The following is a 13,557-nucleotide window of genomic DNA, read 5'->3' on the forward strand; positions in this document are numbered from 1 at the left end:
CAGTCCCTCACATGTGCTACTGAGCCACAACCCCAGTGTATTGTCAGGTTTTTTCATTATGATTTTAATTTGATTTGTATTTCCCTAGTGACTGCTGATGTTGAGCATCTTTTCATGTGCTTATTTTGAGCTATCTGTTTTAAAATACTTCATTGGTAACAGGGCTAATGCTTAAGTCTCAGCAAAGGATGAGTGTTACATAACAAGTGCCATAAAATAATTTCATTCCCCAGTTGACTATGAAATTCTTTTTAATTCACTTGAAATTCCACACCTGAGGGATAAAGTTATTCTTGAATATAGAGCTCCAATACAAAAAGTTCTTTAAAAGAAGTTTTGTATTAAAATGTGTATATCATCCCTAAATTAAGGGTCAACCCAGGATAGAGTACCTCCTCTTTCCCATTTTCTTCCACTAGAACAGATTATTTTCTAGATTTGCTAAAGGTTATTTCAGAAAACATAGACTGTGCTTTAAGGGAATGGGTGAGGTCCTTAGAGGAGGATAAATAGGGGATGAAGAATTGCATAAGAAAATGGAAATAGCAAACTTGTTAGGACACTTGTCTGGTGAATACTGTAAGTGTTCAGGGAAGTATTGTCAGGCAGATGGGACTGAGCAGATAAGGAGGATAGTGATGAATACATGCTTAGATCAAGGAGGGCAGGCCCCAGATAATAGAGTGCCTAAAGGGGATAGTGAGACCAGAAGCTCCATAAGATACTAAATATAGAGGTAATCTTCTTCATAATTTTATGTAGAGAAGCACCATTTCTTAGAATACCCTGCAGTATGACAGCTTCTTTTCTCAGTCTTTTTCTACAAACTAGATTCCTCCTACTTTGGGCTTTTCCTCCTTTCCCAGCTCTTGCTTTTTGGATTCATATGAAAAAAGAGAGTAGCTTTTATAGTGGCCTCCACTGCCTTAGCTCCCTTTTTCTGCCCACCTTCACAACCAAAATCTTTAATTGTTGTTTCCTTTTATATCATGTAATTGTTAGTAGTTAAGTTTCTGAGCTGGGTGCAGTGGCTCAGATGTGTAATCCCAGCAATTTGGGAGGCTGAGGCAGGACAATCACAAGTTTAAGTTCAGCTTGGCAAGACTTTCTCAATATTAAAAAAAAAGGGGGGGGGGTTTGGGGAAAATGGGGATGTAGCTCAGTGGTAGAGCACTCTTGAGTTCAATTCCTACTACTGCAAAAAAGGAAGAAAATGTTAAGTTTCTGGGTTCTAACTGCCTGGATTTGTTTTCTGGCTCTGCTATTTATTAGCATGTGACTGAAGGAAAATCAATCTTTCTGTATTCTATTTCTTTATGTAATATTTCCTTTTATAAAAAATTGAGAAAAAAGCCGGGTGCAGTGGTGCATGCCTGTAATCCCAGTGACTGAGGAGGCTGAGGCAGAAGAATTGTGAGTTCAAAATCAGTCTCAGCAGTTTATCAAGGCCCTAAGCAACTCAGCAAGACCCTGTCTCTAAATAAAAAAATATATTTACAAAAAAAAAGGGCTGAGAATGTGACTCAGTGGTTAAGCATCCCTGGGTTCACCCCCAAAACAAAATAAAACAAACAAACAAAAAAACCCCAAAACAACAACAAAAAAATTAAAAATTGAGAAAAGAATACTACTTTCCTAGAGAGTTATGCAAATTATTGTTATTTTTGCAGTTCTGAGGATGGGACCCAGTGCCTCACATAAACTAGATAAATACCCTACCACTAAGGGAAAAAAATAGCAGAATGAATCAAACAATATTACCCTATGTAAATTTATGATTACACAAATAGTATGCCTTTACTCCATGTACAGGGAAACAACATGTATCCCATTTGTTTACAATTAAAAATAAAATACCCTACCACTGAGCTTTATTCCCAACCCTAAATGAATTAATATTTTTAAAGTGTTTAGAACATTGCCTTGCAGAGTTTCAAGCTCTCAGTAAATGTTATTGATTAGTAAGATTTTTAACTCTTTTTTTTTTTTTGTACTGGGGATTGATTGAACTCAGGGACACTCGACCACTGAGCCACATCCCCAGCCCTATTATATTATTTAGAGACAGAGTCTCAGTAAGTTGCTTAGTGCCTCCCCATTGCTGAGGCTGGCTTTGAACTTGCAATCCTCCTGTCTCAGCCTCCTACGCTACTGGGATTTACAGGCGTGTGCTACCAAGCCTGACTTTTTACTACTTCTTATTACTTTAGTTCTCATCAACCATCTTCCTATCTGAATTCACAGCACCGTGGAATTGAATGAAGAATCACACACTCATGACTCCTTTATGTGAATCAGTTATTTCTCCAATAGCTTGTAAACTCACCGAAGACAGAAACGATAGATGATAACTTTTGAGCCCTCGTTCAGTGGAGTGAATATGTTTTCTTTATTCCATTTCATGAAATCTGTAGAGAGGTTCAACATAGGCAAAAGAGGACAATGTGGAAAATTTATAGCTTTAATAATAGATTAATTAGAAGTGGGGATGATGGCATCTATCCTAGCTGTGCTATTCTTTAAAAGGCAACTTTTTTCACCTAAGATCCAGACAATGCCCACTTCATTTCTGAACCAAGAAAGCAGAACATACCTTACCCACATGTATTCATCAAATAGATTTATTTCCTCAGATATTTTCTCTTGTATTTCTTATGTGTAATGGTCATGTCTTTCTCTTTCTGTTCTTGCCTCTTAGAAATCTCTACCCTTAAATTCCTTACTGGCCTTTAGGATGTCTAAGCTTGTAGGAGAAGTGATCTCATGAGTGGATGGATTGGAATAACCTGCTTACTCTTAAGTGGGACTGGGAAAAATGGTGAAGAGCCCCTACAGAGATCTGGAATGCAACAACCTTGCCAAAAATCCTTATTCTGTGATCATGTCAACCCTGGACTGCAGCTTCATCTGACTGGATAAATGTCTTTGTTTCATGTATCTTCTAATCCCTACTGTTTCCTTTAGCAGTTTTTTGTGTTCTTCCATGACAACTTTATCCCCAAATAATTTCTAAACTAGTCATGGGATTGCTGGCCTACTACTGAAAGCAAAACCACAGAACAAAGAGTCCTGAAAGAAACAGGGTTAGGAAGGTTGCTGGGGAGAGAGGAACACCGGCATCTGAGGGGAAAAGATGCAGCTTCTCTAAGTCTGGCAGGAAGGCTCGGGCATCCTCCAGAGCTGCCTGAGCTGTCACTGTAAAGTTGGGGTCACCAGAAATTGAAACATCAAAGACACAAGATTGGAAGTAAGCATCTTCAACTGGAAGGCCTTCCTTGCATAGCTGTCTGGCAGTATCTACAGTTATTGCTCCCCGACGGTTGCGCTCTGAGCGAGAAAGTCGCTGACTTGGAGGGCACCCTCCAACACAGAGTTGCAGGTCCTGCTCAGCTGAGAAGGCCCGGGCCACATCTTCTGCTACCTTGATGGAGAAGGAGAGTTGCCCAGCTGTCTGCCGGATGATTATTGTTGTGCCAATATAGGCAGCTTGGATCTCCACATGGCTCCCAGGGTTAGCAGTTTGAATGGACAAACTTGAGCCCCCAGGTCGGTCACCTCCATTGATAGAACCGTCTTCAAAGGCTGCAGGAAGATTGTCCACCTCAGCCTGGTAGACTTTCTGATCAATGCATTCCTGCATGTTCTTAAATATGATGGTGAGCTGTGAGGGCAAGAGGGAAAAGAGTTCATTTTGGGCTCAATGCGTCCTCCCCACAATCAGACCTTACAGATAAGGAGCTGATCCAAGCAGAGATGCAAGGTGGCCCCTGATCCTAATCCCTTCTCCTATTATGTTCCACCATTGCCTCATGCCTACTCAGTCTGTCTCCTTTTTTCATCACAATCTCAACAACTCCCAAAGAGAAGAAAAGGTATCCTTTCTGAAACTCCTCAGTTCTTATACCCCTAGTTTTCTCTTCAGTGTTTTCTGCATTTAATTTATGGGAAATTAATTTACAGGAACAAATGATTGGTAGGAGGAAGCGATTCAGGATGGGAGAGTGGTTAAAGAGGAAAAGAAATAGGAGCAATGCTGTGAAATAGTGGGATGGGGAGGAAGTGGTACCCTGGGGCGACCATGAGAGGATCTCATGAAGTGAAAGTGGGGGTGGGAGAAAAATTGAGTCCCTGACCTTCCGGGTGGTGGTAGCGTTGGCCCCCGATGCCACAGGGGAGCTGGTGGCCTGAACAAAAAGGAAGTCATTATCCAGCAAGGGCCAAGCTCCTTGGACACGGCACGTGTGAAAGTGGTGGTGGAAGCTGCGCACGTGGGGGTCTCCAAAGGAGGCACAATGCAAGAATCCCGGGGGACGACCGTGCAGCCGTGAATACCGGCCTTCATAGTCACAAGGGTCTGGGGTTGGGGGACCAGGACCAGCGCCTGGAAGAGCGGGGCCCCGGGGTGGAGGAGGAGCCGTAGGGCCCTGGCGGGAGCAGTTGTGCTGGATCATTAGGTCTTCTATTCCGTGTACTGCCGAATGGAAGGCAAGGTCCCCACGGCAGGTGCGGGCAGTGCGCCGAGTGCAGAGAGCGTAGGAGCGGAGGGCTCGACAGAAGCCGCCGGAGCCCACCCCTCCACCCCGGCCTCCTCCTCGAAGGGCTCCTGGTGAACCCCCACTTCTAAGGCTCAGGGTGGACGATACATATTCAGCATTGCAGCGGAGGATCTTGCACTGAGAATGAGCTGAGGACAGAAGGGAGATGATTGTGAGAAGGTCCCCAGATACCCCTCTATCAGTGTGTGCTTTTAACTCTCCCAAATATAATCTGGGGATTCCAATCGGTCCTATAACCCAATTAAGAGCCTTCCCCAGCCCCCAACCCTCAGCTTTCTAGGCCTCTCTCTCTCAACCTTACAAAAAGTGTGTAAACTTTTAGTTCTCTTCTCCCTTCGACCAAGGGCCCTTCTCCAAGTTGAATGGGAAACAAAACATACCTATTTGAGAAAAGGGCAAGTGTCTGGGACTCAGTACCCATCTCTCCTCATTCACATGCTCACATGCCCACCCCTACATAGCCTACCCTCTAGATTCCCCCAAACCCTTCCCTGGCCCTTTCCTTACCATGTCCACAGAGGAGCAGCAGGAGAGTGAGAGTGCTTAGAGTTGGGGGACTGCCATGGGGGGACCGGGGACTAGGGGACTGGCCTTGATTTCCCATACCTATCCAGCCAGGTCCCCCCAGGCGCTGGTTCTTCCCAGATGATGACCCTCCTACCTAGTGAATTTTGACAGGCGGTCCTGTAAGTGACTGAAAAAAGAAATTTGGCTGGGCATGGGGAAAGAGAAGAGTTGAAGATTGGTCAGGATGATGTGAAGAGAATCTGGGGAGAAGAAAAGGATGAGCAGACTGGAATTGGGGGAGAATGAGGTTCCCCAAACCATAAGTGTGACTGGTAAACTTCTGTGCCTTGCTCCTAAGGCTGCTTTCAGGTCCCTTGTGCAATACTCCTAAGTGGGGGTGGTGGGGAGGTTTAGTGAACTGGTGGGCAGAGTCCACTGTATTGCCCCATCCTGAACTACTAAACAGCAGATACGTAAAAAATGGGGACAGATCAGATATCAACAGTCCTAGTGGGCTCCTCAATAGAATTAGGATCTGAAAACACTTCAGAAACATACGAAGATATCCTCCAGGAGTCATTAATTTCCTTTCCTCCTTTGTGTCAGAAGAACACAAAAGGGAGTAAAGGTGGGATACCTATGCCTTATAGAAACATCAGTATTCAAATGTAAAGGGAACTGGTCTCTTTCATCTTCTCTGTAGTGTTGCAATTATAATCTCTCAGGAGAAAAATGGAATGCAAACCAAGCATGCAAATATCTATTTTTTCTAAGTCAGTACTTCTTGTATTGTTCCAAAACTGACTGAAGAACCACCCTTTCTATTACTCTCCCCTTCACAAAGTCAGAGGTTTCTTTTGAGAAAGACAGGGATTGGGAAGGAGCTAACTCTTTGCCTCCCTTCTGCCCAACTCCCCTCTTTTGTGGTAAGAGTGACTGAGGGAGGAGTCCAAAAGAGGGAGAATAAGATAGAGGGATTAGAGTTGTGAGGAGAAATAATTTGTAACAAGAAGCTCCACCCTGGGAAGCCCAACAAAAAGGGCATTGCTAAGTAGGGGGTGGGGTAGAAGAATGTCAGTGAGTAATCATTTGATTACCAATTTGGCCTTGATGAGAAAACCACAGAATAGAGGGCACAGAGAACTCCTAAAACTTCAAGTCTTGAGGTGGAGGTGGGTGTATAACTCGGTGGTAAAGTGCATGCTTAGTTTGCACAAGGCTCTGGGTTCTATCTGCAAGCACTACCACAAACCAAATCAAACCAAACCAAAAAAAAAAAAAAAAAAAAAACCCTTAAGGTATCTAAGGTAAAGAGGAAGCTAAGACTTCCAGAGGCGAGACAGAGTATTAAATTTCAATTGTGGAGATAAGAGATCAGAAAGAAATGAGACAGGAGAAAGGGAGCTTGTGCCAATTTTGATAGGGAGAGATCCTAGCTTTTGGACCTGAGACATACAAATTGCTATCTGTAATTTTATAAAAGTCTAACCTCAATCCAAAAACGTATTAAAGGAATTGCAATTTCATTTTGACTTACTGTTTCCAGAGGTCAAATATTACTCTGCTATCCAACTCTCCAGCCATGGTTGCCTATTCTGTCAGTCTGCTGCAGCCAGGGGGTCCCCCTGTCTCTTTCTCCATGTCTCCCCAGGTTCCCAAGACCTGCTGCAATCTCACTGAGGTCAGGGAGCCAGAGAAGGTTTGGTGTGGGGGGAAGGGGAAGTATATGGCTGGCCAGAATATTGGACAGCTGAGCGGGGGAGGGAGGTGGCTACTGAGTTGACAGTTTTAAAAATAGCTAAGTCCAAAATTCCAGGAACGTTGGTGACAGTAGGGTGTGGGAGTGGGGGCAGTGGGGAGGGTAGGAAGATTAGACAGAATATGGAGTATTGGGTGCCAAGTGGGGGTAGGAAATAAAGAAATAAGACACAAGTCAAGATATCCAATTCCAGAATATATGACTCTATAATGACTGCCTACTCCAGGCAGCCCTCCAGCATTCTTGATAATGAACTCCTGGCCTTTAAAAATTACAGTGGGTAATTAGATACCTTTCATTAACCACCTTCATCCCTGCTATATTGAATACTACATTCAGTTTCTACATATAGTAGCTAAGGGGTAGCTGACTTTAAAGATTCCCAGCAGAATTAGTTCACAGCCCCTCCCCCATCTTTGCAGAGTATTTCAAAAACTTAAAAAGCCAGCTGTCCAGAGAAGAAACCTGAGCTCTGAGTTGTTTAGGATGAGGGTTTGGTTCAGTCTATCCAGTTCAGATCCTTGCAGCTGTCTACCCCCCTGCTTCCTCCATTTTCATTACCTTAGTTTCTATAGCAATTCCTTCTCCCTCCCCCATCAATATACAAAAAAATAAGCTTCTGAGTTATTGGGGAAGAAGGCAAACAAAGACGCAGAGGTGAAGAAGGAATGGAGATAGAACTTTTGAAGGCTACTGATCCATAGGGGAGTTGGAGAGATAACTGAGAGAAAAAGATTCAGAAACATGTTTTGTAGAATAACATAATCTTGTGACATTTTAAGATATTGCCACTAAGGAATTTAGCCATGTTATGTTTTTGCAGCCATAGGCAGAGCTAGAATCATCAATTTATAGTACTTACTGAGTGAAATTAACACAAGGATTGATTGCAAATAGTGTGACTAATGCATCTGTACGTTTAAAATCTAGAGACCCATAAAATACTGTTCTCAGATATACACATATGTGTACACATTTTAATACAAGTTAAGTTTTTAACTCAACTGCATCAGGCCACATCAAAAAGAATTTTATTAAAAAATGTAAAATTCCCCCAACAAAATTAATCATTTTTTTTTTTTTTTTTTTTAATTTTTGGTACTGGGGATTGAACCAGGGGACTTTAACACTGAGCTACATCCCCAGAACTTTTTATTTTTTATTTTGAGACAGGGTCTCACTAAGGTGCTTAGGACCTGGCTAAATTTCTAAGACTGCCCGTGAACTTGAGATCCTCTTGCCTCAGCCTCCCCCAAATTGCTGAGATTACAGGCTTGTATTACCATACCTGGCTCAAGTGACTTTAAAACAGTAATTTGTGACATATAAAGTGAGATACACTCTAATAACAAAAATAAGTACAAAAATATTTTTAAATACTCATTAGTGGTAGTGTGGTATTATTCTGAAACTGTATATTGTGAGATAAAACAAATGGGTACTAATGATGGTATTTTTGAGAATTAGGATCTTTGATGTGATTAAAGATAAAGAGGTACTGATTTATGTGGATGAAGTTAAGTGAAAACTCTGTAATTTCAAATTTAAATTGCAAGGATACTGTGTGTTCATGGTGTATTTTATCCTAAATGTTTTCTTTGACTTATCTTGAAAAGAACAAGAAACAATGACCCAATAGCAATGAACACCTCCAGTGTCCAAATTATGCTATCTAAATACTATTTCCCACTAAAAGGGACTAGGACTCCTTGGAGAAACAGCTGATTCCAGGTTTGGGACCAGAATTGTCCAAAATAAACTAGGAAACTTTAAAAAACTATTAGGATTATATCAAAAGAACACAGGAGGCAACTAGAATATTGTTGTTACTACCAACCAAAGATGGGACAATTTGATTATCAAAATGGATACTATTTGTAATGGATTGAGAGACACTTCAATATGTTTAAATCCATCAGTTAACAATAATACTTAAAAATATAAACTCATTGATCACTTTTGGAGAATACTAGCAGATCACCTCATTATTTTGAAAACTGCTAGTATTTGGAAAGAAAAAGTATTTATCCTGTTTTTCTTATGGGAACTATATCTTAAGGTGACAGGAAAATTTTACTTTATAGAAGTATTCCAGAAGAATAACATAATTAGAATACTCTTAATGAGCTGGTATATCTAGGCAATGAGCAACAATGGCTATAATCCATCACATAAAGAGAGGCAAACAATATGTTCTCCTGATTATAGGTGTAGTACACCAGTCCACCTTGTGTGTGAAGTAGTAGCCTTGCAAAACAAAACAAAACAAAAAACACTTCAGTCTGAATTTGATCAACTCGTAGTCTAGTATTAATTAGTAATTTAGAGGAAATGCAGGAGACATCAAATGGTATCTCAGAGGTGCAAATTCAGATTGTGAGAATACTATACAGGACAAATGACCTGGATTTAAAAAACAAAAAAAAACAAAACAAAAGGAAAAGAAAGAGAACCTATAGCCTAAACCAAACTTGAGAAATCAAACAGCTGCAGAGTAATAAACTTTATTTGATCCTAATTCAAGAAACCAAAATAAAATTATGAAACTATTGAGGAAATTTGAATGCTGACAAATCTTACTACATACTTGATGATTTCTGAGAAATTATTGTAAAGTTGTTGGTGTGCTAAATGGTGCTTTGTTTTGAGTGCTTGTTTTTTAAGAGATAATATCTTGAAATATTGCAGATGAAAAAAATTGCTTCCAAATAATCTGGGGTAAGGAAGAAGTGGGTGGGGGTAATAATAAAATAAGATTGAAACCGGAAACATGAAATTGATACTTGTTGAAAGTGTCAGCAAAATGAAACCAAACAGACAGGATGGGAGCAGATTATTCTGATATCTTTCTAGATCTTTGAGTTATACATCAAATCTAGGGCTGATCACTCCACACTTTTTTTTTAACCTGCCTGTGAGGTTCACAATAATTTTCCTAACTAATCATCAATGATTTCAAATACACCAATGTAACCATGCTTTATCATTCTAGTTAGAGACTGGACAATAACTTTGGAGATAGCCTAATAAGAACCTGGTGTTTGTCTCCCTTTTTGGAATTAGTGGTTTTGTTGAGAGCATCAGCCAGGACATTCATGAGCTCTGTTATTGCAGTGTGGAAAGATGGTGGAAAGAGCTAATATATGTTCATATATATACATATATGTATATGTACATATATATGTGTATGTTATATGTACACAGGGTTAATATATATTCACATATAAATATGTATAAAGAGTTATATCTATGTGTATATGTATATATATATATATATATACACAAAAAAAATGCACACATGCATACTTTCACGTTAGTCAGAAGAGAGGATATTTATTTATTTTTGTGACTGCAGAATGGGTCTTGACTTGATCATTAAGAACCAAGCTTTAGATTGAGTAGAGTGGCACACTCCTGTAATTCCAGCACCCCAGGAGGATTGAGCGTTCAAAGCCAGTCTCAGCAAAAGCAAGGTGCTAAGCAACTCAGTGAGACCCTGTCTCTAAATAAAGTTCAAAATAGGGCTGGGGATGTGGCTCAGTGTTTGAGTGCCCCTGAGTGCAATCCCCAGTACCCTCCTCAAAAAAAAAAAAAAAAAAAAAAAAAAAAAGGGGGAAAAAAGCAAAAAATTTTAAAGAAAAGAAATCTACACACAATCTTTCATAATCCAAAACAATGGTCTGCTGTGTCACAAGAAAGTTTCTGTTTGTTCTTATCTGAGCAGAATCATAATAGGATGAGTTTTGTTTAAATGTCTAGACGTGGGGCTCTGTCTAGCTAGAACTCACACTCTTCAGGCAACCAAATCCTATACAAAAGGATAAAGACCAAAGAACTGGCAGTAAATGCAACAACAATTTGATATTTTTACTGTATTTTTCTAAAGGTGAATAAAAAGGATGACAGTGATCTGTGAAAGAATAAGCTTTGCTTCATACTTTCTATTCCTCCTTAAAAAATGTTGGACTATGAAAACTAGTAACTTGACAATCAAATACTTGGCATATATTTTAGGGCAATTGTTCAATAAAGGAAGGCTAAATTTGGAATAGGGAAGACTGTTTTTTTGGAATATGGAATAAATTATATATACTATTCATCCAAAAAAATGGATCTTAACTGTATTTTGTTCCAAACACATTTGTTTGATAAACTGATAAACTAAGAAACAATACTTACCAAACTTAGACTTTATTGTTCTGGAGTTAAATATAAGTAAAACATGCTCAAACAAACCAAAATTAGAAGGAATTTTCTACTAGCAGATCCTTATCAAAAGAACTGTGGACAGCTGGGAGCTGGGCATGGTGGCTCTCACCTGTAATCCCACCTACAAGGGAGGCTGAGGAAGGAGGATTCTAAGTTTGAGGTGTGTCTCAGCAATTTAGCAAGATCCTGTCTCAAAGAATTAAAGGGACTGAATACATACATGTGTATGTTTGTGTGTGTGTGTGATCTGTTGTGTCAGAATATTTATGTATATGTATTTGAGCTGGAGTCTCATTATGTTGCCCGATCTGGCCCTAAACTCCTGTGCTCAAAGGATCCTTTTGTCTCAGCTTTCCAAGTAGCTAGGTCTACAGGCACATGCTACCTCATCCAGCTAAAGAGATTGTTATTATTTTGTTGTGACTTTGATTATGTTTGGTAGAGCCAGCTCACCAGTGGCTTCTGGGAGCTATAGATCTTAACATCTGAAAAAAAATATTATTCCTTACCGATGAGATCTTGATTGTGAAGGTAGAACGTGAGTACCTGGTAAAGGTACTAGGCAGTGAAAAGCAATGAAAGAGAAACAGTAGGGTGACTTAGAGTTCAGTTGTGGTAGAACATACTGAGATGTGTCATGAGACCTTGAGTATAGAGTAACCCAAATCCTTAGGCTTCCTTTGTCTTTAGGGTTTCTCAGTTGGGTTGCATTGACATTATGGGAGGGACAATTCTTTATTTACAGTGCAGGACATTTAGCATTAGTGTCCCTTCTTCCCCACCCAGTGCCCAGTGCCAGTTGCATTTGCAGTCACTGTAAATTTTAAAAAGTGATTCAATGTAGTTCTTTTTTTTTTTTTTTTTTTTTTTGGTACCGGGGATTTAACCCAGAGGTGCTTTACCACTGAACCACATCCTATGACTTTTTTTTTTTTTTGAGACAGGGTCTTACTAAGTTGCTTAGGTCTTCACTAAATCACTGAAGCTAGCCTTAAACTTATGATCCTACTACCTCAACCTCCTGAGTTGCTGCGATTATAGGTGTGCACTACCATGCCCCATTGATTGTATATATTTCTAATCTACCCACTTGAAGAAGTTAGTACCACCCCAATACAGGAATAGTACTGGATATTCTTAATCCTAGATATTCTCACACTGTCACCTGGCTTAATAGAAGTCTTTTCACTGTATAAAAGACTTTAGAGGTTGTTTCTTCTTTTGGACATTAAGGGTATGACCTTCCAAATATTCTCATATAAGAGAAGGTTATTCCTTTTAATTTATAGACTTGGTTTCTCTCTGGAGCCTCTCCAGGACAGGGCCACACAAAGGTAAACTAGAGCCTCTTCACCTGTAGAATCTGGTTTTAACACCCATTCTATTAAGGGCTTTAGGAGTTTCTTGCATCCAAATCCAACTACAGCAGCTCTGCTTTGAGCTGTTTGACACTTTGGGTGTTGCAATGTGATATCATTAGGAAAAGGGGTTTGGGGCTGAGTCTGGGGTTGGGGCTGGTGCTCAGTGGTAGAGCCTTGCCTAGCATATGTGAGGCCCTGGATTTGATTCTCAGCACCACATAAAACTAAATAAACAAAATAAAGGCATGTGTCCATCTACAACTAAAATTGTAAAAAAAAAAAGGAAAAGGGGATTTTTTTACCTAAATGGATTGAAAGCTCAATGGATTAATATATAATCCTTTTTTGTTTTGATTTGTTTTGTTTCATGGTACTGGAGAGTGAAACCAGGGCCTTGCACATGCTAAGCAAGCACTGAGCTACATTCTCAGCCTTTTTTAAGACAGGATCTCACTAAATTGCAGAGGCTGCCCTCAAACTTGTGATCCTCCTGCCTCAGCCTCCTGAGTAACTGGGATTATAGTCGTGGGCTACCAATCCAGAAGATTAATCTAAGGTATCTCTTTGGTGCCAGAGTCTTTATAATTTGAGTACTTCTCCTGTGCCTTCATCTGAAAAGAATTCATATTATCTCAGAAGTTGGGTGGGCATAGAAGACATCTAGGCTATTAAATTACACAACAGAATATCTGCTCAATATGTTAGGTATTTAGGTTCCTTGGATATAGATTATTGCAATTTTCAGAGTCTATGAAATATAATCAGGTGAACACCAGTCTGTCAATTTCCACCTTTTGAAGTTACTTGATGAGTTTTTAATTACACAGTATAGATTATATCCAACTAGATCTTTCCTCAGAAGGACTTTGGATATTTCAGATTGATTTCTGGACTCCCGTGTATGTATAGTCCTTGTTCTTTTGAAGAATTCTTGACATACTTATTATAAGCTGTAGACAAAACAACCACATCAGATTGGCAGGAGAAATTGCATGAATAACTAAGGCCATTAGAGTTGACAACTAATGCTTTGTGGTTTTTTGCACCCATTTATTGCTAATAAGACAAAAATTTGTGTTATCTAGGACTGTATGTTAGCCACTATTAGAAATAGTGTCTGTCTGTGACTCACTAGAAGAGCTCTTTGTAAACTTAATATTTTAAA

The 13,557-nt window shown here is 39.9% G+C and overlaps 1 protein-coding gene across 2 annotated transcripts; it reads right to left on the bottom strand.

Annotated features, from left to right (window-relative positions):
* Positions 1-2,365: 2,365 nt before the first annotated feature.
* On the bottom strand, positions 2,366-6,781 carry HJV (hemojuvelin BMP co-receptor). 2 transcript variants are annotated; one of them, XM_079134436.1, is made up of 4 exons: positions 6,601-6,781; positions 5,064-5,268; positions 4,134-4,684; positions 2,366-3,661 (listed from the first exon to the last, which is right to left on the bottom strand). In XM_079134436.1, exons 2-4 carry the CDS (start codon positions 5,158-5,160, stop codon positions 3,038-3,040), a joined length of 1,272 nt encoding a protein of 423 aa, XP_078990562.1. In that variant the 5' UTR covers positions 5,161-5,268; positions 6,601-6,781; the 3' UTR covers positions 2,366-3,037. The 2 variants fall into 2 exon arrangements, with proteins under 2 accessions (XP_078990562.1, XP_078990563.1); XM_079134437.1 differs by lacking the exon at positions 5,064-5,268.
* Positions 6,782-13,557: the final 6,776 nt, after the last annotated feature.

This window comes from Sciurus vulgaris (genome assembly GCF_902686455.1).
Source record: "Sciurus vulgaris genome assembly, chromosome: 1".
Lineage (NCBI taxonomy): Eukaryota > Metazoa > Chordata > Mammalia > Rodentia > Sciuridae > Sciurus > Sciurus vulgaris.